Source organism: Ochotona princeps, chromosome 6, assembly GCF_030435755.1.
Source record: "Ochotona princeps isolate mOchPri1 chromosome 6, mOchPri1.hap1, whole genome shotgun sequence".
In the NCBI taxonomy this organism is placed as follows: Eukaryota; Metazoa; Chordata; class Mammalia; order Lagomorpha; family Ochotonidae; genus Ochotona; species Ochotona princeps.
This window is the reverse complement of record NC_080837.1, coordinates 75,873,628-75,898,246: the sequence shown is the minus strand read 5'-3', so window position 1 is coordinate 75,898,246 and position 24,619 is coordinate 75,873,628. Positions and strand designations below refer to the sequence as shown.

General features: G+C 43.1%; 1 protein-coding gene across 1 annotated transcript in view; it reads left to right on the top strand.

Moving 5' to 3' along the window:
* The first annotated feature begins 5,942 nt into the window (after positions 1 to 5,942).
* The window catches only part of LOC131480595 (gamma-aminobutyric acid receptor subunit gamma-3-like), a 321,730-nt gene continuing 303,053 nt past the window's right edge, over positions 5,943 to 24,619 (top strand). The window contains exons 1-2 of the mRNA XM_058666519.1: positions 5,943 to 6,413; positions 11,133 to 11,281. Coding sequence (XP_058522502.1) covers positions 6,361 to 6,413; positions 11,133 to 11,281 — 202 coding nt within the window. The 5' untranslated portion in view covers positions 5,943 to 6,360. The remainder of the gene's footprint in view (positions 6,414 to 11,132; positions 11,282 to 24,619) is intronic.

Here is a 24,619-nt window from a genome sequence, read left to right as displayed (position 1 = left end):
ATAAATAAAATAAGTTAATTTAGCTCCAGTTAACATCAGGAGCATGACTGCACTGAAGGAAAAAAAAATCCAATTGAACCAAATAACTTTAGGGGACAATATATTCATTACCCTTTTGTATTATTCACTTTAAGGAAAAACAAAAGCTCTGAACTTAAACCAAAGGTCTTGGTTTCACTGTATTATTGTCAGAACAATTTTGAAACTACATTGTGTGCATTGCAGGTTGAGTAAATTAAAAAAACATACTCAATTTATTGAGGAATGCGGGTCGCCCTATGGAAGAAGAGAGTTACACATTAGGAAAACGTAAACACCAACAAGTACCCTTTCTAGACAAGAGTACATACTCTTTAATTTCAGGAGATAGCATAGCAACACTATTATCTTGTGACAGCATTTCAAATACTGCACAGAACATGGACATGAAAGATGAGTTACTTTTTTTTTTTAAGATTTATTTATTTTTATTACAAAGATATACAGAGAGGAGGAGAGACAGAGAGGAAGATCTTCCGTCCGATGATTCACTCCCCAAGTGAGCTCAACGACCAGTGCTACACCGATCCGAACCTCTTCCAGGTCTCCCACGCAGGTGCAGGGGGTCCCAAGGCTTTGGGCCATCCTCGACTACTTTCCCAGGCCACAAGCAAGGAGCTGGATGGGAAGTGGAGCTGCCAGGATTAGAACCGGTGCCCACATGGGATCCTGGCGCATTCAAGGCGAGGACTTTAGCCGCTAGGCTACTCCGCTGGGCCCAGATGAGTTACTTTTGATGTAAACAATTTTTTGAGAATTTTTTTTTTTTTAATGGGAAAGCAGATTTTCAGAGAGCAGGAGAGAGAATGATCATCCATCCCTGGTTCACTCCTCAAAATGGCTGCAATGGCTGCAGCTGAACTGATCCGAAGCCAGGAGCCAGAAGGTTCTTCCGGGTTTCCACATGGGTGCAGGGTCTTAGAATTTTGGCTATCCTCTACTACTTTCCTGGGCCATTAAGCAGGGAGCCTGATTGGAACTGGAGCAACCAGCACACGAACCAGCACACATATGAGATGCTGGTGCTTGCAAGGAGAGGATTAGCCAGTTGAGTCATCGTGCTGGACCCATGGTATAAAATTTTGAAAATGCACATCTTGCAAAAGTTCATGGGAAATTATGTAAATATCTATCATGCATGTTTGAGGAACTTTTTTGCACCAAAAATAAACTTATCTCTTAATTCTCCTTTTACATGGACGATTGAAGGTCCCTTGAAAATGACATTTTTATTGTCAAGCTATGAATTCTAGAAACTCTCAAAGCAACAATGCATCAGGACAGTTAGAAGTCATTTCTAGATATCTTCCTCCATGAAAAAGTGGCAGGCAACAAATTCCAACTGCACAGCTGAGGACGAGAAGATCATGTTGCTCAAGGAAATGAGGAAGTGAAATAAAGATAACTATGGAAGGCAAAGGACTGTCTTGATGAGCGGACTGTACTCACTATTTTACAATGCATATGTCAAATCATTACAGTATACACCTTAAACATGCACAATTTTATCTGTCTGTAAGCGGCAACAAGGCTATAAATTTGTTTTAAAAGTATTGAAAATTGAGAGGTGTATCAAAAATATTCTAAAATCCGGTAGTAATCAGCTTGAATAAGCTCCTACTCTCTAAAACGTGCATAATTTTAGATTAATAGGCAGTAACTATGTGATGCTTTCAGTGAAACAAGAAACCACAGTCCACCCACACCGGAAACAACAGCAGAGGAGGGGGCAATGTGTTTTCTTACAATATGATACCAACAAATAAAGGTAGAACATTCGCATTTTAGAACCTGCAGGCAAGAAATACCAGTGCATGTTAAAAGTGGAATAATTAAATACTATCAACTAACTCTCCTAGAAAATGATGAAAAATCTTAAAAGAAAAATAAAGTACCTTTATAATGGACACAGCATACGATTTGTGCTATCCACATCAGGAGAAATGAACATTATACACTATCTCAAGTGATACGCTGAGAAAAGTAGCATCGTTTATGTCCTATTTCTGCCAAAAAACACATAACTTTAATCTCATCACAGAGAAGCAGTGGATAGATTCAGATTGAAGTGCATACTACAATTAAAACAAAACAAAACAAACAAACAACAAAAAAAAACTGTGCCTGCTGAAATGATCAATGTTTGGTTCAGACTGAAGTGCATTCTGCAATTAAAACTAAACTAAACAAACCAACGAACAAAAAAAAAAAACCTGTGCCTGCTGAAATGATCGATGTTTTAAAGGACCAATAAAGCCAAGGAACTATTCCAGAATAAAAATGGACTAAAGGGATGCAATAACTAATGAAATGTGGACTCCTGAATGGATCCTGGACTATGCCTGAAAAATGCTATTGCATATGTTATTGGAACATTCAGAAAAATTGGACCTGGTCTATGGATTATACAATATCATATGGAAGTATCTTCTGTTAATTCTCATGAATTTATTTGTAAACTAGTGATTCTTTAAAAAGAATATTTCAGAAATTGGAAGAAAAATTAACCAACTGGCTTTTATGGAAATGCAAACAATATAAAACAGCAAAAATGGATTTAGAATACTAAAATATTACTAAAGTCACAATAATTTTAAAGTGTATTGTGTTGATATAAGAAGAGAAATAAAGAGAACAAGGTTAAGAAAAGTATGTATTTACATATGTAAATTACCTGATTCCCACAAATTCAGTGGTAACAAGGCAGTGTTTGAAATACATTGTTCTAGATCAATTAACTACCTTTATGAAAATAAGCATTCTTATAAATAAGATCGTCAAATTAGCTAGAAATGGAGTCTCATCTGTTTTTTCAAAAAGTCCTTACATTTTTTTTTTTTGAAAGGCATAGAAACACAGAGACAGACTGACCCACAGAGATCCCCTGGCTGCTTCACCCCTCCCCAAACCCTGCAACAGCTGGGGCCCTGCGCGTTTAAAAGCCAGGACCAGGTATGTCAATCTAGACCTCCCATATGGATGGCAGAATACGCAGCATCATAAAACAATGTAAGAACTCTGATTTCAGGACTAAGGGAGATTTTACACAAAATAAAGAACTGCTCGACGCAGAGAAAGCTATTGGAGTGACCGGGTGTTCAGCCGCGGAGATGGCTTTGTTCCCGAGCGCCTGTAGGAGGTGACGTGCGGCTGTGGACGGCGTCCCTGTCAGAGAAACCACAGGAGGATTCTGTAACGAGGGCTGACAGTCTCGCTGCTGCCTCTAGGTCGCTTTCTGCCTCAGGCAGAGATGGTTCAACCCACACTGCCCTGTGGGCCTGCCTGGATCTCCCCGGCAACCCCAGGGGAGTACCTGACAGGAAACTCAAGAAAAGAAAAAAAGAAAAGCAAAAAGCTCATGTGACTAGAGGACTTTCCATAGTCACACGCTGGCCTGTGCCTTGCTCCTCCATCCTACCCGTAATGCTTAATTAAGCACGGGCTTGTGGCAGGTCTCTTTTCCACCGGTTCCCCTTTTCCTGAAGCCTGGGGAGAGGAAAGTAAGTCCCACACACTCAGAAGAGCTGGCAGCTCTCCTGGTGCTGAGGGTGGAGGGGCTGAGGCAGGGCAGAGCAAGCACTTGAGCTGCTCCACAGCATCCCTAATCCATCAGCCTGGGCACAGGAAGAAAGCCAGACAGGTGTCTTACACTTTGAAGAGTATTGACCTTGTGTGTTGCTTTCACTCTTACGCCCAAAAACTTAGTTTGAAATTATTCTTCTTTTAATGTATTTGGCTTGGGGAAAAACAAACAAACGAAAATTATTGTAGACTGGGCCAGGGGAAGGAGATTTCAAAGGTAGGATGTTCACGTACACCCAGTTGACCCAGTCAGTCTAGCACTGGGAGCACGGGAATCCACTTGCCAGGAGCCACGACACTGCACTCACCCACGGCCAATAGCAGAGCGATGAATATAGACAAGAGAGCGGAAGAGGAACCAGCACGGCACATCCTAAGAGTTTTACATTTTCATTTCCAGTGATGTAGTTTCTTAAACAGAGTCCCAGGAAGCATTTCATTCCATTGATATTTTACAATGCCATGGAGAAGTAGTGTATTTCAATTATAAACAATTTGTAACCATTTGTAGTCATGCTCAGAAAATGAAGATAACGGCATAGAGTTAAAAACTTTGCTCAAAGAACCTCATAACTCCTGCTTGGAGGCAGGAGTCGTGAAGCTGTGTGATCTTGGGAAAATGATCTCACTTCTCTGTTTTTTGCCCCCCTTCATCTGTGAAATGGAAATAAGGTGAGAGTTAAAATGAGTTTTTCTACATTAGATGTTTATGGAGGCCTGCGGCTCCTCTTAGGCAGTCAATTCTTGATGGTCTTTTTCACTGCTGTTTCTATACCCATGTTAAAAATGGAAGGATTCAAGAATTCTTTTTATTTGCAGTTATCTCGCAGTACTCTTGAAAATTGCACGGACTGGACCCAACGGGATGGCTCAGTGGCTAAAGCCCTTGCCTTGCATGCGCCAGGATCCCATATGGACACTGGTTCATGTCCTGTTGGTGTTTGAGGCCCACTTCCCATCCAGCTCCCTGCGTGTGGCCTGGGAAAGCAGTAGAGGCCGGCCCAAAGCCTTGGGACCCTGCACACGTGTGGGAGACCTGGAAGAAGCTCCTGGTTCCTGGCTTCAGACTGGCTCAGCTCTGGCTGCTGTGGCCACCTGGGGAGTGATGGAAGATCTTTCTGTCTCTCCTGTCTGTAAACTTGCCTTTCCAATAAAAATAAATAAGTCTTTTTTTTTTAGTTGCATAGATATAATATACTCCCATAAGCCATGAAACACACCGATTCATTTGATTTCTAAAGTGCTTGTTTGATGTGTACGATTGGCGACTGGGACAGAATAGGATAAGCACTCTTTTTTCTCTGAAGTTGGAGGAACTGGTAACGGTGTGGGGGTGGAAGAACATAGTAATGACAGCATCTTCCTGGGTAACAGACTTGAGCCAAGCACATGCCTGTGAGTAAAGGATACAGAGGAGGAGCAGGGGAGGATTCTGGGAGCTTCCTGGGAAGCGGCATTCATTAAACCCAGTATCTCACAATGAAAGGAAGTAGTCTTGCCAAGGAGGTGATAACTGCATTCTCAAAGAAGAAAGAAAGGAAATCATCATTGCCAGCATCCACTCCGCTTCACTGCTGCGCGCTGCAGTCCAGGAGGAAGTGAGAGACATCGGAGGCACAAAGGCAGTTGACAGTATTGAAGAGTTATTACAACCTTCCATTCTCTTGTGAATAGCAGTTGATAATATTTTCTTAGAGTGGGTTTTGTTTGGGAAAAGAGAAGTTAGCGGTGGATTTATTTACCTGACGAGATACTAGCTTTCTGAGTATTTATTGCAAATGAAACCTATAAATGCAATCTTCAGTCTTTGGAAAATCACTTTGTCACTTCTACGTTGAACAGTCTAGGACGCCAGTGCTTTGGGCCGAATATTCCCTAAGCAGACACCCTTTCAGGCACAGTAGCTTAGTTGTACATGGATCAGTCAACTTGACAACAGAGTCGTTTTGCAGCAAATCATCCCCTTCTCAATTGCGCCCCTCAATAAAAATGCCCAGGATGCCTTCAACCAGGAGATCGGAGGCTCTGAAGAAAAATTGTGTTGCGCTGAAACGTCACCGAGGAACTCTAAACGTCCAGGCTTCAATCCTCAGGACCTTCCCTCTGGCTCCAGGCGGGATCCCCAACCTCCCCTCCTGGCTGAACCCCGCCCGCTCCCTGGCCTCAAACTCCGAGTCCATTCAAACCTTGCTTTCTTCCCTCTGCGTGTTGTCGAGCGCATAATTGGGGAAACTCCTCCCCGCCGGGACCGCCTCAGAGGCGCTGCCAGAGGAACGGCCGCCTCGCGGTTCCCACCTCCGAGCCCGCGGCGGCCGCGCACCGCGAGCAGATCCCACCGCCCTGGCACCGGCGCTTGGCTCCGGGTTCCTGGCCGGGTGGGCGGCGCCTCGCGGAACGGCAGGGGTGCGGGACCGGGGTCTCAGGGGTGCCTACTTGCTCCCGCCACCCGGCCGCGCGGACCCAGTGCCGGTGCGCAGGCGGGATTGGCGCGCGGCGGTGGGCCGGCGTCCCGCGTGCGCCCCGCGGAGCCGCGCGCATACCCGCTGGCCGTCGGGGGCGCGGCCGGGCGCGGGAGCAGACACCTGTCCCGCCGCGGCAGTGCTGAGGCGGAGACGCACAGCAGCCTGCGGCTTCGGAGGCTGTGAGGGCGAGGAGAACCTGCAGAGTGGAGCCCCGCGCTGAGGAGAAAGCCGCGCCCGGAGGCCTCCCACCCCGCGTCGTCCCGAGCTCCAAGACACCATGGCCCCCAAGCTGCTGCTCCTGCTCTGCCTGTTCTCGGGCTTGCACGCACGGTAAGTGGCGCGGGTGTCCCGCATCCCCCCACGGAGGCCCTGAGTCCAGCGACGAGACGGGGGGGGAAGGCGTAGTCTGCGGGCGGGGAGTCCTGGCGCGGCCGTCCGTCCGCTGAGCTGCGGCACTGCTGGCACCGCCAGGACAGGAGCGAGTCTGCGGGCTCCTCACCTGTCCCGTCTTCCTCCGACGCTCGTATCCACCTCCTGGCTGAACGGCTACCGCCGCCAATGTGGGGCACATGAAGAGCTGCTTCTGCCGCTAGTAGGGTCCAGGGGGTTTTAGGGGTTAGCGGCCGTGTCTGCTCCTTTTCTACCCCGGATCCCCACCCTCCGTGTTCCGGGAGCATGCACACAACACGCTGCCTGCCGCCGGTCTCCAACCTTGTCTTCGTTCTCCTATTGCTCAGGAGCCAGGAGCTCTGGCTTCCTAGATTTTGTGTAGAGCCCACTGGGGAAGGAGCCAAGCGGTGGAGGCAGCTGAGCGTCCTGCTCTCAGGAGGGAGTACCCTGCTTTCCCAATCTGTGCAAACACGGACCCTGCACACTTCACGAACCTCAGCCACTTCTCCCGCACGCACATGCACGCCCCTAAAGCCGGAGTAATGAGGCGCCGCTCTGGTAAGGTGATTTCCTACCTCAGGTTGATTGCCCCAGCCTCCCTGCTGGAATGCCCACCAGCTAATAGGAGCCCTAGCAGGAGCGGAAGCTCGCTCTTGAGGAGGGAGAGGCGATGGGACCTGAAAGGGTAAAGCCTGTGTGCTGCCAACAGGAGGACAGAGTCCAGGGTTGGCTTCTTTTGTTCTGTTTCCCAGCCTGGAGCTGTGGCTAGAACTTGCAGACTGTCCTGTGCTTTGAAAATCAGAGGTACTTCTGCGACTCTTCCCCTGCCCCCACCATAGAAATCTCAGTGCACCTGTATTCCCCAAACAGCCCCAGTTGAAGCCTAATCCATTTCCTGGATGTGGGCAGTAGAGAATTAATTACAGAGCATCCTCCTGGGTCAGAAGTCCCGCAGGCCTTAGGATGATTTCATTCATATTTGTGAAGGACCCAGCAGCCAGGAAGATACAGGAATAAATTCTGCAACTCGTGGAGGGAGCTTCCGTTCTCACCCTCCATTTGAGAGAGGTGCTTCTGGTGTGCAAGGAAGCCCGGAGTCTCCCTTCTAAAGCACTGGTCTTTTCTGAATTGAGAGCATGAAGGGCAAACTTTACTGGAAACGCTCAGGCAGCCCTCTGGATGAGGCAACTCAGTTGAAGTTTCTTGTTGTCTAAGGAAAGCGCAGGAAAGAGAAATAGAAATGTGCCTTCCCTGCCTAATTCTGCCTGAATGTGTCTGCTTCGGGTTGGAGAGCCGGTCCACAGCTGTCAGCATGGCAACCAGCCCCGGGGTCACAGCTGCATCACCTCCTGTTGCCACCAACTCCAAGTGGCCTGCACTTGAGGATTAGATCATCTATGGTCCAAGGCAAATGTTCCTACTTCTCATTCCTTCCTGTGATCAGTGGGAAGACAGCTCAGTGTCTGACTTGAAGCATCACGTATATAAGGATCCCCCAACTCTACGTAAGATCTTCTGGGAGTGCTCATCTTTTCTTTCATCCAAGGCAGGTTCCCAAGCCTTTTTAAAATAAACATTGCATGTCAGACAGGAAAAAAAATATATACCACATTTTCTTGCTGTATGTCTTGCCTTTGAAAGGATCTTTGATCCTTGAGTGGCTGTTATACACATGTACAATAATCTGATTCTTATTTCAAACCCTAACGCTGTGTATTGACCACGAGTTCTCATTATCTGAGTGAGTCCTCATTTGCACTCTGGAATGCCTTCATGGTGTTGGGGTTCCCTGGAAAAGCGGCTGTCTTTTTGTGTTGATGGCTTGGCAGCTCCCTGGTGGGTGGAGGAAGGCTCTTCTTCCTGACGCCTGTGGATGAGTTTATTATACAGGACAGCACACCAACTCACACCTGAATTTGGTGATGCTACGGGGGTTACTTCACTCCATTCTGAGATACAGGATATAAAGAATGTTTCAGACTGTGTCCTTCTAGTTAAAGTGAAAGGTATTAAAAATAAATATCTGAGGTTGACCAGTTGTCTGACAATGGCATTACATCATCACCAATTCATTTTAAAGAAAAAGCTAATTTCAATGATTTAGCACCCAACAATCCAAGTAACAGAATGCTCATAAAGATTATATATAACTCACTTCGAGCTTAGAGAAAAAGGATTTCTGTTATGTTCCTTTTCTAGTGGATCCCCTGGGATGAGATTAGGTTTTTCTCAAAGCGTTGATTTTTTCCTGAGGGAATGATGGTCTGACCCTACCTCTCCCGAGCACAGTGCTCCTGGCTGAGGGCCAGGAGCAGCTCAGCCCCACTCAGCACACAGCCCATTCCCTGGAAGGCACTGAGCTGTGGGTTTGCTGTTCCTTCTGAAGGGGCAGGAGGAAGAAATGTCCCTGCTCTCTCTTGGGTAGCACCCCTCCCATCTCCATCTCCTCCTTTGCCCAGGCCTCTGAGGAAGCTTATGCAATTTCAGGAAAGCTCCCTCATCACCACTAGGGGGAGAATTAGCCTCATTATGACACCTGTTATTCAAGTAGCTCAAAGTAATTTTCAGAAGCCAAGGCTGTGTATTTAGAGAACAATGAGGAGTTGGTGAGTGTGCTCCATCTGTCTGCATGATCACTAAGGTGACAGAAGATGACGGAGCCTGGGGTCCTTTGTCTGGTTCTTTAGTGGGCTACGGGGTGGCGGGAGATACTGAGAAGGGACAGAAAGGAAGCTATGGAGTGGAGATGAATGGTGTCCTGCTTCATTCAGCTGAGGGAAGCTTGCACCTTCCTGCTGCACCACATGTGGGTGGCAAGGAAGTGTTTCTGGAATGATTTGATTGGTTTTGTGAGCCATGCTTGTCTCCTAGCTATACAAGTATTTGTACCTACATGATTTTTGCTTGCTTGTTTGATGTTTGATTGTTAATGTGATAAAATTAATATTTCTGATAGCACAACAGTTTGGAGTAATGTTTAATAGTTTAGCAGCATTTCCAAATATAATTTTTTATCCAATAGTGAAATGAAGCATATCCCGTATTGAGCACATGCCCCAAATGTGACCAGCACCTGGTGGTGGTGAATGTTCAGCGTGAGTAAGAATCCACCACAATGTTTAACTTCTGTGAATGGTTTATTTTAACCTTCTAGCCAAAGGTATTCAAGAAATAGAATTAAGTTTGAGAGAAGCATAGGAAAAACTTAAGTCATTTTGGGAGTCGCAGATATTAGAGTCATCATCAAAATCTTCAGTGTATATTCACCAGATTTAGACTGACCACAAGCTATAGTATATCCAATGGATAGTAAATATTCTTAAAACCAGATGTTGAGTACAGGACATATATGCATCTAAGTATGTATGCAAATCCAATTACTTAAGTAGCAGAAGTGAGCTTAAAAAGTTTTTTCTTCAATATCTGTTCACTGTGGACTGCTTAGACAAGTCTAAGCAGACATTTCAAGAAACTTGATGCCCCGAAGCATACTTCCCCTTGGCATGGCAGTCGCACTTCAGCTTCTGCCTGGGAAGCTAAGCAGAGATAGGCCCCTCCAGTCAGAACACAGATACCTCAATGCAGATTTGTGGTTGTTCTTGTTGTCCTGTTTTTGTTCTCTTACGTGACAAAAAAAAAAAAAAATCATCAAGGCATGCACTCTGACAAGCTAGGAAGGAAAAGGTTTGTTTATGAATGTTTTCTTGCCAGTGGCAACGACAGTCCACTTGCAAATACAAGCTGCTCTACTGTTGTGAGAGACTTTGCTTTCCGAGCCTGAGTGGCTGTGCTATCAAGACAGTCCCTCGTGCTGAGAGAGTGCACTTGTCATCTGGGGGCCACTCCATTCCAGTACTGCTGTTGGTGTGGGTCACCCAGGAGGGGAGACTGTCATGCTCAGTCCTGCAGGAACCAAGTTCAGAGACACCCAGGCTTTCACTGGGACTCATGTGTGAAGAGTCCCGCGTGTTAGAGAGATGTATCAGAAATATTTTAATTCTTAATGTCAGTGTTAGTTTGCGCTGCAGGGGTTGAATCAGGTCGTGTGGAAGGAGGCATCTTGTCAGAGAGCAGTCACTGATCACCAACCCACATCTCCCTGCTTGTCACTGCAGCCGTGCTAGCAAGGCAGACCACCTTAGAGTGTGTGTGCTTCTCTGCCTGGAACCCTACCTTCCAGTCTGCAGGAGCAGCACAGAGCCCAGCCCTGACTGCATTCCCTGAGTGCCTTCTGCAAAAGCCATTCTCATTTGTCCTAAAAGTAAGATTTGGGTGAAAGGGTGTGGAAGTTGAATAATAAAGTCAGCCTATGGAAAATGCCCCCAAAAGTCTGTGTCTTGAGTTGAAGAGATCCTCAAGGTGACTCCAAGGATGTCTCATTGCCTGTCAGTTCATTTTCTGGCATTGATTTGCCTATCCTGGTGTCGGAACTTTTAACTTGGACGTGAAATAGCTTGTGACGTTTAATGGGAACACCATACCATATTAATAGCAGTAGCATCCTTCCAACTGGATTGTTCCTAATTTGCATTTCACCTTAACTTTTTATCAACAGGTAATACATAAGGTTACAATTCAGCAGTACTTGGATGGAAAGGCTTTAAGGTCCTTTTGGGGCTAAAGCTACAACTTATACATTGCATTTTATTCCAACTACAGGTCCAGAAAGGTGGAAGAGGATGAATATGAAGATTCATCAGCAAACCAAAAGTGGGTCTTGGCTCCCAAATCCCAAGACACTGACGTGACTCTTATTCTCAACAAGTTGTTAAGAGAATATGATAAAAAGTTGAGGCCGGATATTGGAAGTGAGTGCTATTGTTTATTATTTCCATAGGAAACCCACTATGGTAATGCATTTTAAAGATCCCTTTTAAAAAAAAATAGTATAAATGAACGGTATTGCCATTGATGATGTAGAGAGGTCTTCCAGACATAACACACAGTTTATAACTGAAGTGCAAGACGCCAAACCAGGCAGCTATTTTCATGCCTGTGGTTTTTATGTGGACACAAGAACTTATTCTCTGCTTAAATGTCCAAGAGCATGATTGCTAAGTGGTATGATGGATGTATGCTTAGCTCATGAATGAATTAGAAAAATGTCTCTTCATGTGATTTGTTCCTTTAAAAATTGGATTATTTGTTTTTTTCTATCGTTGAGTAATAAGATTTCTGTCTGTATTCTAGGTATTTGAGCCAATTATTAGATCTGTGGCTTTTTTATCTTCTCAACAGGATCTTTCTCGTAGAAAATATTTCATTATATTATCAATATCTTTCATGGGGGATGCTTTCAAAATAGTGTCTGAAACAGTTCAAGAATCTAGTTCCCAAATATTTTCTTCTCTATTCTTTCTAAAAGATCTAATGTTTTATGTTTTACATTTTAATTGATCATCCCTTAGGCTAATTTCTGTTTAAATTCAAGATGTAAAGTTTAGATTTAATTTTCCCTCTACTTCCTATGGATATCCAGTTATTCCATCACAAATGTTGACAATAAAAAAGCTGTCCCTCAGTCAAGATTCTAATGCAGGTGCCAGAAATCAGCTGGGTTGGTCAGTGCAGACCATTTCTAGCATTTGTATTTTGTTCTAGCACTTTGTCAATGCTACTAGTTTTGATTGTATTAACTATGTAATAATAATTAAGATTGGATGGTAAAGTCTTCCTCTTTATCAATCCCTTTCAGCATTATTTTTTAATAGTTCATTAGCTTTGCCACAGACATCTCAGGATAATCTTGTCTATTTCTACAAAATCCCTAGTGGAATTTTGCTGTGGATTTTGTAAAGTCTATATTTCAATTAATAAATTTTAACCCTGTGGGATTTTTTTCATGCTGTTATATGTATTTCTTCCATTTATATATATCTTCTTTAATTTCTTACATCAGTGGTTTAGAGTTTAACATATAAGTCCTGAATATATTTTATTAGATTTACATATATAGAGACCTGGTATATTTTTCCCTGCTGGTAGATTAGTTGCGATTTCTATGTATACATTATGTTATTTACAAATAAAAAGATTTTATTTCTCTTGCTTTCCTATTTGTGATGACTTTTATTTTGTTTCTTGAATACTGCACTGGACAGAAATATATTGTACTATGTTGAACAATTGTGGTGTGAGAGGATAGTCTCACCTTATTCCAGATTTAGAGGCAAACATTCAGTCTTTCACCAGTAAATGTGATGCTGGCTGAGGCATTTTGTATAGCTCTTTTTACAGTTGAATAAATTCTCTATATTCCTAGTTTCTGAGAAATATATACATTTTAAAATTATGACCCAATATTGAATTTTGCCAAGTGTTTTTACTTTATCAGTCGATATGATCATGTGATGTTTTCTGTAGCACATATAGTAAATTACATTCACTAATTTTCAAATATTGAACTGGCATTGAGAGCCTGCAATAAACTCCATAGGCCATGTTGTTTAATAGTACTCTTTTTTAGAACAACTATCTATCTATCTATTTATCTACCTATCTATCTATCTATCTGTCTCAGTAATTCTATTAATATTGTATTGAAGACTTTTCATTGTTAATAATTTGGTTTGTAGTTTTCTTGATTTTTGAATTGTCTTTGGTTGTGGAATCAGATAATACTAGTTTCTTACAACGAGTTGTGAATTTCTCATCTTCTGTTTGTTGGTGAAAACATTGAAAATCCTCTCCCATCTTTATTGAGGGAAATAGTGCCTTATTGTTATCTACAGTCATTCTACTCGGCCACAGAATGCCAGACCTTATTCCTCCTGCTCACCTGGAACGGCCCCCACTCATCTTCCTTTCTGCAGCCCTCCCTTCTCCAAGCTTACCCCAGTCTCTAGGAACTACTACCCTACTCTAAGCTTCTGTGGGATTAGCTATGCTTAAGATTCTGCAATGACTTAGGCATTGGGAAGGCAGAAGGAAGACAGAGAGAGGAGGTAGAGATGTTTCTCATCCACCGTTCACTGCACAGATGGTCACAGTAGGCAGCCCTGGGCCAGTGTGCAGTCAGGAGACAGTAACTCCAGTCTGATCTGGCTCGAGGGTGGGAGGCACCTGGGTCACTTGGGCCATCTGCACTGTCTTTCCAGGCATGCTACGAGAGAACTGGTTGGATGAAGAACATCTGGGTCAGATTTGTTTTTTGGAAGTTTTTTTTTTTTCATTCAAAATTCATTTCCATAATAGAAGTAAACCATTCAAATGGTCACTTTCAAATAAGTTAATTAATGGTAGTTTTTGCTTTTAAAGGGATTATTACATGTATTTTAAATTGTCAGATTTACTTTGTAGAATTGATCCTGATGTGATATTCTATAATATTTGTAACACCTGCAAAGGTAATACTAACATCTGTGTTTCAGTTTTTACATTTCTAACTTTCAACATCTTTTTGACAGTTCTTGCTAGATCTGTGTTATTCTCAGCTTTACAGGCAACCAGCTTTTTGTGTAATTTTTCTTTTTTCGCTTTTCAGTTTCATTAAGTTTTGCTTTTATCTTTGTTGCTTCACCTCTTCTGCCTGCTCTGGATTATTTTGTTATTGAAGTAAACCCTGGATTCTTGATATAAGGTTGTTATTTTCTTATGCAAGAATTTGGTGTTCTACAGGAACCTGTTGAACACTTTTAAGGCATTTCTAGAATTTTTAGTGTGCTGAATTTTCATTTTAACTAGGTTTAGTATACTTTTTAAATTTCCCTTGAGGTTCGTTTCTTTAACTCGTGGGTCATCCAGAAATTATGTTTTTATTTTCAAACAGTTTAGAAGTTTTTAAGTTATGTTATTGATTTCAAGTTGTGTTATGGTCAGAAAACATACTGTGTACAAACAGAGTTTTTTGTTTGTTTGTTTGTTTTCACTTTGTTCATGTTGACTTATGGCCTAGGATATGGTCCCCTTTGATGAATATCCCATGAGCATTTGAAAAGAATATGTTTTCTTTCATTTGTTAGGTGATTTGATCATGTTTGATAGTGTTGTTGAGTTCTTATATACCCTTGTTTGTTTTCTCTTGATGGTTTTGATAGATTCACAACTGATGGATTTGGAAATAGAATAGTTGTTTGACCAGAAAGAAGTGGTGCACATAACTGCTAGTCAAGGTCCTGTCAGAATGATGGTTGGGGAATGTGGAAATTGCAGCACACACATAGTTTTCAAGGATTCATCATGGCTCTGTTTTGTTTCTTCCACCTGGCTCCATTTCATTTATATGCCAGCACCTGCCACTCTTGCACCATCTTTCTCATTCTGTTTTGTTGATATTGTTGTTGCTTCTATAACTAAATCTCTGGGTTATTTGGAGAGAAAACAATCTTAATTCTCAGCAATTTCTTTGATAAAGATGTAAGAAATGACAGGCAGTGAATTTGCAGCGAAGCTGCTGCATGCAGATCAAAGTTGAAGGGCTACATCTGATATTGCACCTTTTTTGCTGGTGCTGAGCACTCTGGGCAGAGTCTCAAGACAGCACAGAGACCTCACTTGGTGAGACGCAAAAAGTGTGTCAGAGAGAGCTTACTTTATAACAAAGCACTTGCCAGGATGACCTACCGAAAGCCCAGAAGTACTCCCAAAGGCTCCATGTCTCAGATATCATTAAATAGGACTGTAGGTATTAAATTTCCAACAAATGAAACTTGAGTGACACATTCAAACCATCACACTACTCACAGCATTCCTTTGTTTTTTTAAGACCCTAGGACTCCAACTCAACTATTTTCATATCTAAAACCATATTGATTTCAATAGGCATAGAATTTCAAATCCTTGTGGTAAAGTGTGGGGAGAGTTTGAAGATGTGCATCCGTTGTATTATTGGAGAAGCCCTGTCAATTTTGTTTGCTCCAGTTACTTCTCTGCACAGTGAATGATAGGGACCAAATTACTTGCACACTTCCAAACAACTTGAAAATATTTATTCTGAGACTGATGCATCTTAAATTATCATTGCATAGGGATCTTAACATTATTACCACAATATTTCCCATCATAATTATATTAAAAAACTACACAGAGAGAGTGTAAGGCAGCACCATATTTATAGGGAAAGGATGCTTTTAAATGTTATTAATTTCTTGACTGAGTGGATGTCAGGCATTGTGCCCCAACCTGAGAACAAGGATGCCGCAAACCCAGTCCTCGCTCTTCTGGGCAAGTTCAGTCCAGTTGTACCTTGTTTATCCTGTGTTTGACCTCAGGGAAGTACTCTTCATCCATGGTATCACTTGGATCTCATTCATTTTATGAGGTGTAAAATAAAGTGTGGGTGAATTCATTGGTGGAATTAAGCCAGCTCTGACTGTGCTGAGATCACATAGCCACTGCACTATTGGCAGAAAATGCAAGACAAGCCTATTAAAAGCCAGGGTACCCAAATGCACACACCACGCAGCAGGGGATATGCCAAAGTTTTCATTGTGAGCGTTAGCCAGTTCTAGAGATGCTGCAGCGTTCTTCCCTTATCTGCATAGAACATGTTCCAAGACCCTTGAGCCCTGCATCTACTATAATTTTCCCTATGTATACATTTGTCCTTATGATAAAATTTAATTCACAAGTTAAGCACAGTAACGGATTGCGAGCAACAGTAACAGCAGGGTTATAAAATAAACCATGATATAATTATGTGAATATGGTCTCTCTTGTTCTCAAAGTGTCTCATTGTACCATATTCATCTATTTTGGTCAGCAGTTGGCAGTGGGTAACTGAAACCATGGAAGCAAGACCGTTTACAAAGGGGCAATTTGTATTTGTCTGTTGTGTGCACAAGGAATTAAGAGTTTCTCAAGTAAAACAACAGACACGCACACAAGAGCAAATGCTTCTTTTAGAGAAGGCAACTCTTTGAAAGCATCCTGTAATTTGGTCTTGATAAATCCTTGTCACACATGACAAGAGCTGTGCTTTTCGAGTGAAAGAGATAGAAAACAACAACTAAATATGGAATCATAAAACACGATGTTCCATATTCGTTCTGTAACTGTGAAGTTCCATGGTGCATACAGCTAGGGGCTCTCTGGGGAGCAGAATGAAGCCCTTGTGGTTACTGGGGCGTCTTAGGATTCCTCTCTCATTTAAGTGCGAACTGGTGTCTGATTGAATAACTGCCTACATTGAGTTAGAGAATAGCAAAACTGGCCAAGAATAGTTCTCCTGGTAAAAGACACTGATTTCAACACCATGTTCTTCAGGGCTCCGAAGAGCTCTGCTTTGAAAGCCAGTTTGCAGAAGAGTGTGCTTTGCTTTCCTTTGCTCACGCCCTTATCTACATGAGCCTCATGCATTTGTCATAGCCTTCATGCTGCCTCATTTAGGTGCAATGGGATTGCATTGAGTTAGTACGCTGCACATGGATTTGCTATTGGAGTTGCCAGTACATTTACTCACCTTCCTTATCCCCCATCCTCTTCTTCAGCCGATTAGCCAAGCCCTGGCACGTTCCATCTGTACCCATTCCTGCCCTGGGAACTGGTTGTAAGCATGATGGACAGATACTGTGTATGCTTGAGCTTTTCTTGTGGTGACACAAAGTGGAGGGGGACCTCCATATAGCAACCGGGAGTGGATAGTGATACTCCCACTTTGAAGCTTGTTTAATTTGGATCTTTGAAGATTTTGCTTTGCTTCTAGGATAAAGCCTAAACCAATGGCAGTGACACGGAGCAGCAGCTCTTCTTTGGCCCCTGTTGGTTTCTCCATTTTGTTATCTACCTGGGGATCACCACACCTCCTGTTTTTTTTTTTTTTTAAGAAGATTATTTATTTAGGAAAGTCAGATACACAGAGAGGAGAAAAGATACAGAGAGGAAGATCTTCCCTCCGATGATTCACTCCCCAAGTGACCTCAGTGGCCAGAACTGCGCTGATCTGAAGCCAGGATCCCAAGGCCTTGGGCTGTCCTCGACTGCTTTCCCAGGCCACAATCAGGGAGCTGGATGGGAAGCAGGTCTTCTGGTATTAGAACCGGTGCCCATATGAGATTCTGGCACATTCAAGGCGAGGACTTTAGCCACTAGGCCACGGCGCCGGGCCCCTCCTGTTTTCTTTATCGGAGCACTTTTGCTGTTTTCTTAGTCTCCTTCTTCTGCTTCTGCTGAAATTACTCTCACTTTTCCTTCAAGCCCTGATTTCATCTCCTGTAAGAAAGTTTTCTTTTGGATTCCTGTCTCCTGCACTGATCACTTGCCCACAGGAGTGGATTATGTGGCTCTTCCCTGAGCTGCTTATACCATCAGTGGCTTCATCCTTAAGATAAGGAAGGTGCATTTTGAAGTGCTGTCTTGGGGATGGCACAAGCGGTATGATCTTTTCACAACGTTGTTGTGTATCGGCCGCAGTTCACAGCGGAGAGCTGGTCTTTTCCGAGGACACAGTTTCCAATTCCTAATTTTAGATGTGCTTGTGCACATCAGTATTTCCCCATTCACATAGCTCACCCGCAGTGAACTCGGTTCAGTACCAGAACACACAGCACTCTTCCTGCTGATACATAGGTGGGATTGGACACATTCACTGTGCCTTGTGGGAGGAGCCTGTCTGTGTGCACACCTCCATGAGTGTTCACATTGCAAATCATACTGGTTTCAGATACACTGATTTGACCCTTACGGTCTCGCCTCCATTAGCTAAAATTGCAGGTGTATTTGCTTTAGTCACCTTCTGAAAGCATCCATTGCTTTAAATAAAACTTCAGCCCTGTTCTTTTCTGGCTCAGGGTTATTTAAGACATTGTTTACTAGGGGAGAAGATCATATCCTGTGAGCTGGTAACCGGAAGAGGACTAGCCTTCTAATACAAGAAAATGCAAGAAAGGTTGTGGCCTCAGGGGTTGTCTCACCCCTCAGGGTTTCCATTAATTTGAGTCAGTCTGCAGAAGGCACATTATTAGAACATACTGATTTCCTCCCCGTCATCCAGACAGTCGATGTCAAGTATGATCACATTGGGAAACATTAAGTTATATGCCAGCTGTTACAGATGAATGGATACAGTGCGCCTATGTGAGCCATGTGTACAAATGACCAGTAGGCTCATTTAATTCAGGCAAAGCTAGAAGATCATCTTTCCTTGTCTGTGTCCATGGCTGCAGGCTTAACTCGATTCCTCTGCTTCGGGTGTCGGCACATGTGATTTTCTTCGTCAGGCTTCCCTAAGCACATTTTCCCAGTTCACTTAAAACTTCTTCTGAAAGTGGGATGAAAAATATCCACAACAGGAGCAGGACAGTTGGATGGCACGATCCTGATTTGTCCCAGGGGGCCAGACAGGAACTGCAGTGTCCTCCTCCAAGGGGGTCACACACTGCCCTCGGTGGGCTTCTAGGAGGAGAATTCCTCCAGGGCCTTCTTTTGATCAGGATTGTTGGGGCTGGAGGTGACACCTGATGGCTAACTCACCGGCCCTGAGTGACTCACACAGAACTCTGTGGGCCAGGTTGTGGGAGGGGTTCCTGCCCATTCAGGGTCTTGATTCTTGATGAGGATGAGGGAGGAGAAAGAGAAAAAGACTAAGGGACGGGGAACTGTGATTCCCAAGTAGATCAGGAGTTAATTTTGTCACAATGTATTTTAAGATAACTAAAACAGTAACAAAACCATCTTATTAAACTGAGCTTTTAATTGAAATTTTTAGATTGGTACAGGAAGCTATGCATATTTATGGGGTGCCATGAGTTGTTGCAATACAATGTGTAGTTTTCAAATCATGCTAAACATATGTATCTCTTTAAGCATTAGTCATTTCTTTGTGGTGAAAACATTGAAAATCCTCTCCCATCTTTATTGAGGGAAATAGTGCCTTATTGTTATCTACAGTCATTCTACTCGGCCACAGAATGCCAGACCTTATTCCTCCTGCTCACCTGGAACGGCCCCCACTCATCTTCCTTTCTGCAGCCCTCCCTTCTCCAAGCTTACCCCAGTCTCTAGGAACTACTACCCTACTCTAAGCTTCTGTGGGATTAGCTATGCTTAAGATTCTGCAATGACTTAGGCATTGGGAAGGCAGAAGGAAGACAGAGAGAGGAGGTAGAGATGTTTCTCATCCACCGTTCACTGCACAAATGGTCACAGTAGGCAGCCCTGGGCCAGTGTGCAGTCAGGAGACAGTAACTCCAGTCTGATCTGGCTCGAGGGTGGGAGGCACCTGGGTCACTTGGGCCATCTGCACTGCCTTTCCAGGCATGCTACGAGAGAACTGGGTTGGATGAAGAACATCTGGGTCTCCAACCAGTACTCTAATGTTGGATGCTAATGTTGTAAGTGATGAATTAACTCAGTGTGCCATAGTGCAGGCCATAAGGCATAGGTTGTCCTAGAACTGTAAAGTGAATGCTTAAGCACTATTTTTTTTTTTACATTTTATTGTCATTATTATCATTTTATGATACAGTTCCATAGGCTTCTGGCATTTCCCTTATCCCCTCCCCAATTCTCTCCCCCCACCTAGTTACTCTATCTTTACTAAAATATAGTTCTTCTTACACAGTCATATGTCCATTTTTGCGGGCATGGACAATGGCAGAGAGTCCAGCATCCTATTGTTAAGATACAGTGAGCAGTTTCATTGTAAGTCCATCTTTGTCTGGAAGTAGAAATGCATACTGTATTGTATCCTCACATCTGGATGTTAGTATGCATTTCACAGCTACTGCACATCCCTTCAAATGATCAGTCATAATACAAAATCAACAATAGAAAGAAAAATAGAAATTTACAATGCCATGAAGTTAAATGACATGTTACTAGATATGACAGTCTCCATTACACAGCTACTATGCATCCCACACAATGGGATGAAAAAAGAAATTAACAACACTATGAAGTTAAATAACATGGTATTAAATGAGTAACGTGTAGCTGAAGAAATGAAAACCAAGAATCTTCTTGAAGAAAATGATACTGCTGTATGATCTATGAGTCATTGAATGATTTAATCAGAAGAAAGTGTTTTGAAGAGATGAAACTAACGGAAAACAACAATTCCCATGCGATATAGTTTCCGTTGATTTTTGTTGGTGAAGTGTGTCTCTTCTAGACAATAAATAGATGGGTTTTGTTTTTTTAAATCCGGTCTACTAATCTATGACATTTGATTGAGCTTAAGCCATTTACATTCAGAGTTTAATATGTATGGGTGGTACTTTGGTCCTGTCATTTTAGGATTGGGATGTTCATTGGTTTAATCTTTTGTTGTCATTTTGCTGGGATGTTCTTCCCATTTGCCTTTGGTTTTGGTGGGTGCTATTCATTTTCTCTGTCAAGAGAACATCTTGAAGTATCATTTGTAGGGCAGGTTTGGAAGAGTTCTTTTTTCTTGGCTGTGGAAGCATTTTATTTCATTTTCAAAGACAAAAGAAAGATTTGCTGGATATGTTATCCTAGGCCGACAATTTTTTTTCTTTTAGAATCTGGACTATGTCACTCCATTCTCTTCTTGCCTGTAGAGTTCTCCTGTGAGTTTAATTGGCATTCCTTTATATGTCAGTTGATTTTTTTTCACGTGCACATTGAAGGATCTTTTCCTTATGTTCAATTGAAGAGAACTTGATAATTATGTGTCTTGGTGAAGATCACTTTTGATCAAGCCTGTTGGGAGTTCTGTGCCCCTCCTGGATCTTGTTTCCCAATTTCTCTAGATTAGAGATATTTTCCTTTATTATTTCATTAAATACATTTGCAAACTCAGCTTCTCTTTCTGCACCTTCTGGAACTCCCATAACTCTTATATTTGGTCTCTTAATAGTGTCTTTCAATTCTTGAATACTTCTTTTGGCTTGATCCAGCTCTGCTTCCAGCTTTTTGTTTGCTTCCCCCTGATGACAGGAAATATCTTCCAATTCTGAGATTCTTTCTTCTGCTTGCTTCATTCTATTTTGGAGACTCTCCACTGTCCTTTTAATTTGCTCTACTGTGTTCTTAATTTCTGATATATCATCCTTGATTTGTTTTATTGCTTCCTTAAATTCTTTGAACTCTTGTATGTGCTTCTCATTGTTGATCAGAATCTTTAGCAATTAGTTTTATGAATTCTGTGTGCCCATTTTCTGGATGTCTTCCTCAGTTAACTCTGAGGTTGGCATAAGGTTTTGCTCCTTTGCAGGGGAGTTTTCAGTAATATTCATTGTGCCTTTTGTCTCTTCTTTTGTTTTTGGGCATTGTACTTCTGGTTAGCAGAGTCTTCTCCTTGGGGCAGGTTTCTAAGCTTTGTCACCCACAACTCTACAATGTGATTTTACTTATTGCAGTTGGTACACAACTCTTTGCTTGCAGCCACTTGTGCCACAACCTCCAGCAAGTTGCAGGTCTGGGTTCTTATGTTAGATTTCCATCATGGTCTCCACAGCCCCAGCCCCTGGCTCACCACTCTCCACCTTCTGTGATACCGTGCTGAGGCTGCACTGTTCTCTCTGCAATCTTTCTCCCACTTCCGGTTGGAGCAGGTCCCAGGATTAGAGAGACACCAGGTGTCCTATATAATTAGGTTGTTGGTGGCGCTGATCTTGTCAGAACCTGTTGGATGTTAGGTCTGGGTGCCACACGGACCTATTTTGACCCATATGATGCCACAGTTAGTATTATTTTCTTGTGGGACCAGCGCAATCCATGGAACTCAGTGAGTTCTTGCGAGCTCAGCACATGCGCAGTTCACTGTTGTCCCCTGCAGTCCTAAAGCTATTGCCACCTTGTACAAAATGGCACCTGATGTAGCACTCCTAGAGTTCTTGATCTGCTGGCCATCAGGTCTTAGGGCTACCCAGATCTGTCTTGGGTGGAACCTGTAGAGTACCACGTTGCTGCAGTTCACTGAGTCAGAAATGAGTTCACTCCTAGCTCAGTGTATGCTGAGTCCTTTCCCTTGCCTTTGCCTCCTTATGCAAAATGGTGCCCAATTTAGCTGTAGGGGGGACTGCCTGTCTGTGAAATCCACCCTGTTCTCGCACTGTGCATCTGGGATCTGCTGCTCTGTCTCTGCTCCTGGTCAAATCAAACGGACCAGCCAGACGGACAGTTCTTTGTCTGGGTTTGCCTCCCAAGCTCCCAGTGAAAGTCCCTACCCACCTGGGTGCTGGTGGAGTTCCGGCTGCTGGTGGAGTTCAGATCGCTGTTAGCTGAATGCCACTGGAGTATCAGTCACTGCAACACCACACCGTTGTGTCCGCTGCTTTCCTGTGTCTGTCAGTCTCCAGGTACCCCTCAGGTGTTGTTCTATCCTTTCTTATCTCCTGGAATATGTCCTCTCTGCTTCATCCTGATTAAATGTTTTTCTGTCCATTTAAATGTGTCCTTACCCTATTGCACCATCTTGATTCTCCCCGCTTAAGCACTATTTAATCACAGAGGACTAGATTAGTGGAGGAAGCCCACAAAACCCCAATCCATTTTCCTGAGCCTATCCCAATATGTGTAAATGGGGCTGTCCCTCCTGCAGCTTGCTACAGGGATTTAAGCGTTTATGCTGGGATCCCTTGGGGGAATATTGAAATGAAAGTCCATACAATGATCCAAAGGTGCTTTTTTTCTAAAAAAAAAAAAAGAAAAAAGAGTTTTACATTTTTATTAAAAAGGGAGACCCACTGAGAGAAGGAAAGACAGAAATATCCTCCATCCATTGGTTCACTTCCCAAGTGGCCATAATGGCTGGAACTGAACCCATCCAACGTCAGGAGCCAGGAGCCTTCTTTGGGTCTCCTACACAGGTGCAGGGTCCCAAGGCCTTGGATTGTCCTTTATTGCTTTCCCAGGCCACAAGCAAGGATCTGAAAGGCAGGCGGAGCATCTGGGACACGTCCTGGTGTCCATATGGGATCTCCGTGCATGCAGGGTGAGGACTTCGTCAGTAGGCCACTGTGCTGGGCCCCTCAAAGTTATCCTTATGGTGTTATGATTGGTTTATGCACTTCCCTCATCCTGACTTTTTTCATATTAGAAAATTAAGAGTTTCAATACAAGCAATGAAGTGTGAATGTTGAAGTATGGGGTTCTTGTAAGTTCTGAGAATACCAAGTGTGGGATATTTTGGGTTCACTAACTCCATCAAGCACTTATGGCTCCCAATCATGCAATTGGACAAGGCTTGTTGCTGAGTGTTGGATGATCTCTTTCAGGCACTCAGGTCAAACTCATCTTTCATTTTTCCTGTCCACCAAGTAACCATGTCGACTGTGTGTAGTTTAGCTTGGATGAGTCTCAACTAAAATGCAACTTACCATCCAGATGGGTGAGTTGTCGTTTTCCAGCAATGACTATATATCCAGAAAATAATTCAAATGTATTCACTCCACTTCCAGAAAAAAAACTGTAGGAGGAGAGGAAACAGACATTCTTAATTGCTGTGCTTGAAGTAAAAGCTATTACCGTAGTGTTACTTAACTGATTCTCTCACAAGGTTAATTCAAATGCATAAGGAGGGTGGAGAACAAATTATGTGGAGAAATTATGCTTGTCATCCCCATGAGAGACTAATCAGGCATCTGAAGGTCACTGGGTTAAGACCTTGGCTCAGCATGCGTATGTGGGTGCCCTCTCCCAACACCATCCTGGGCAGTGCTCTGCACTTGGCTGTCGTATTTAGGCACCCTTAAAGTCTTGTAGACTTTTCATTACTAACTTGTGGGTTTCTTTCTTTTTTTTAAAGGAATGAACAATGAGCTTTTAGCACATAAATATTTTATTTTTTGCTTGTTATATTCTGGTAAATAAGGCAAGTCCCTTGTCCCTAAGTATATCCAGTGGCTGGATTCGATTTGAATATTCAATTCAGTTTGTAGAATAACAAATGATCTGCATCTTATGTTTATTCATGAATATTCCAATAACTGAACAAAAAGCACTTCATGTGGTTTACAGTGTTTGAGAAAGGAAAGGTTGGTGCTCAAATGGGTTCTGTAACCAGTTATTGGCAGATCCACTGAGAGAAATTTATGGCTTTCTGTCTAAATGGGATAATGAGACCTTCATGCAAACCCTGCTGTAACAATGACAGGTGATAACACTGAGCCTGGCCCATCGCCAGCAACTGACACGCATCAAGTGCGTCTCTTCTTCCTTTTCCAGCCCCTCAGCTTTGGCTTCTGTTTCTGTTTGGGCTTTGAGGGCTGAAACAGGTCTTACACAATTCTACTGTGAAAAAATCT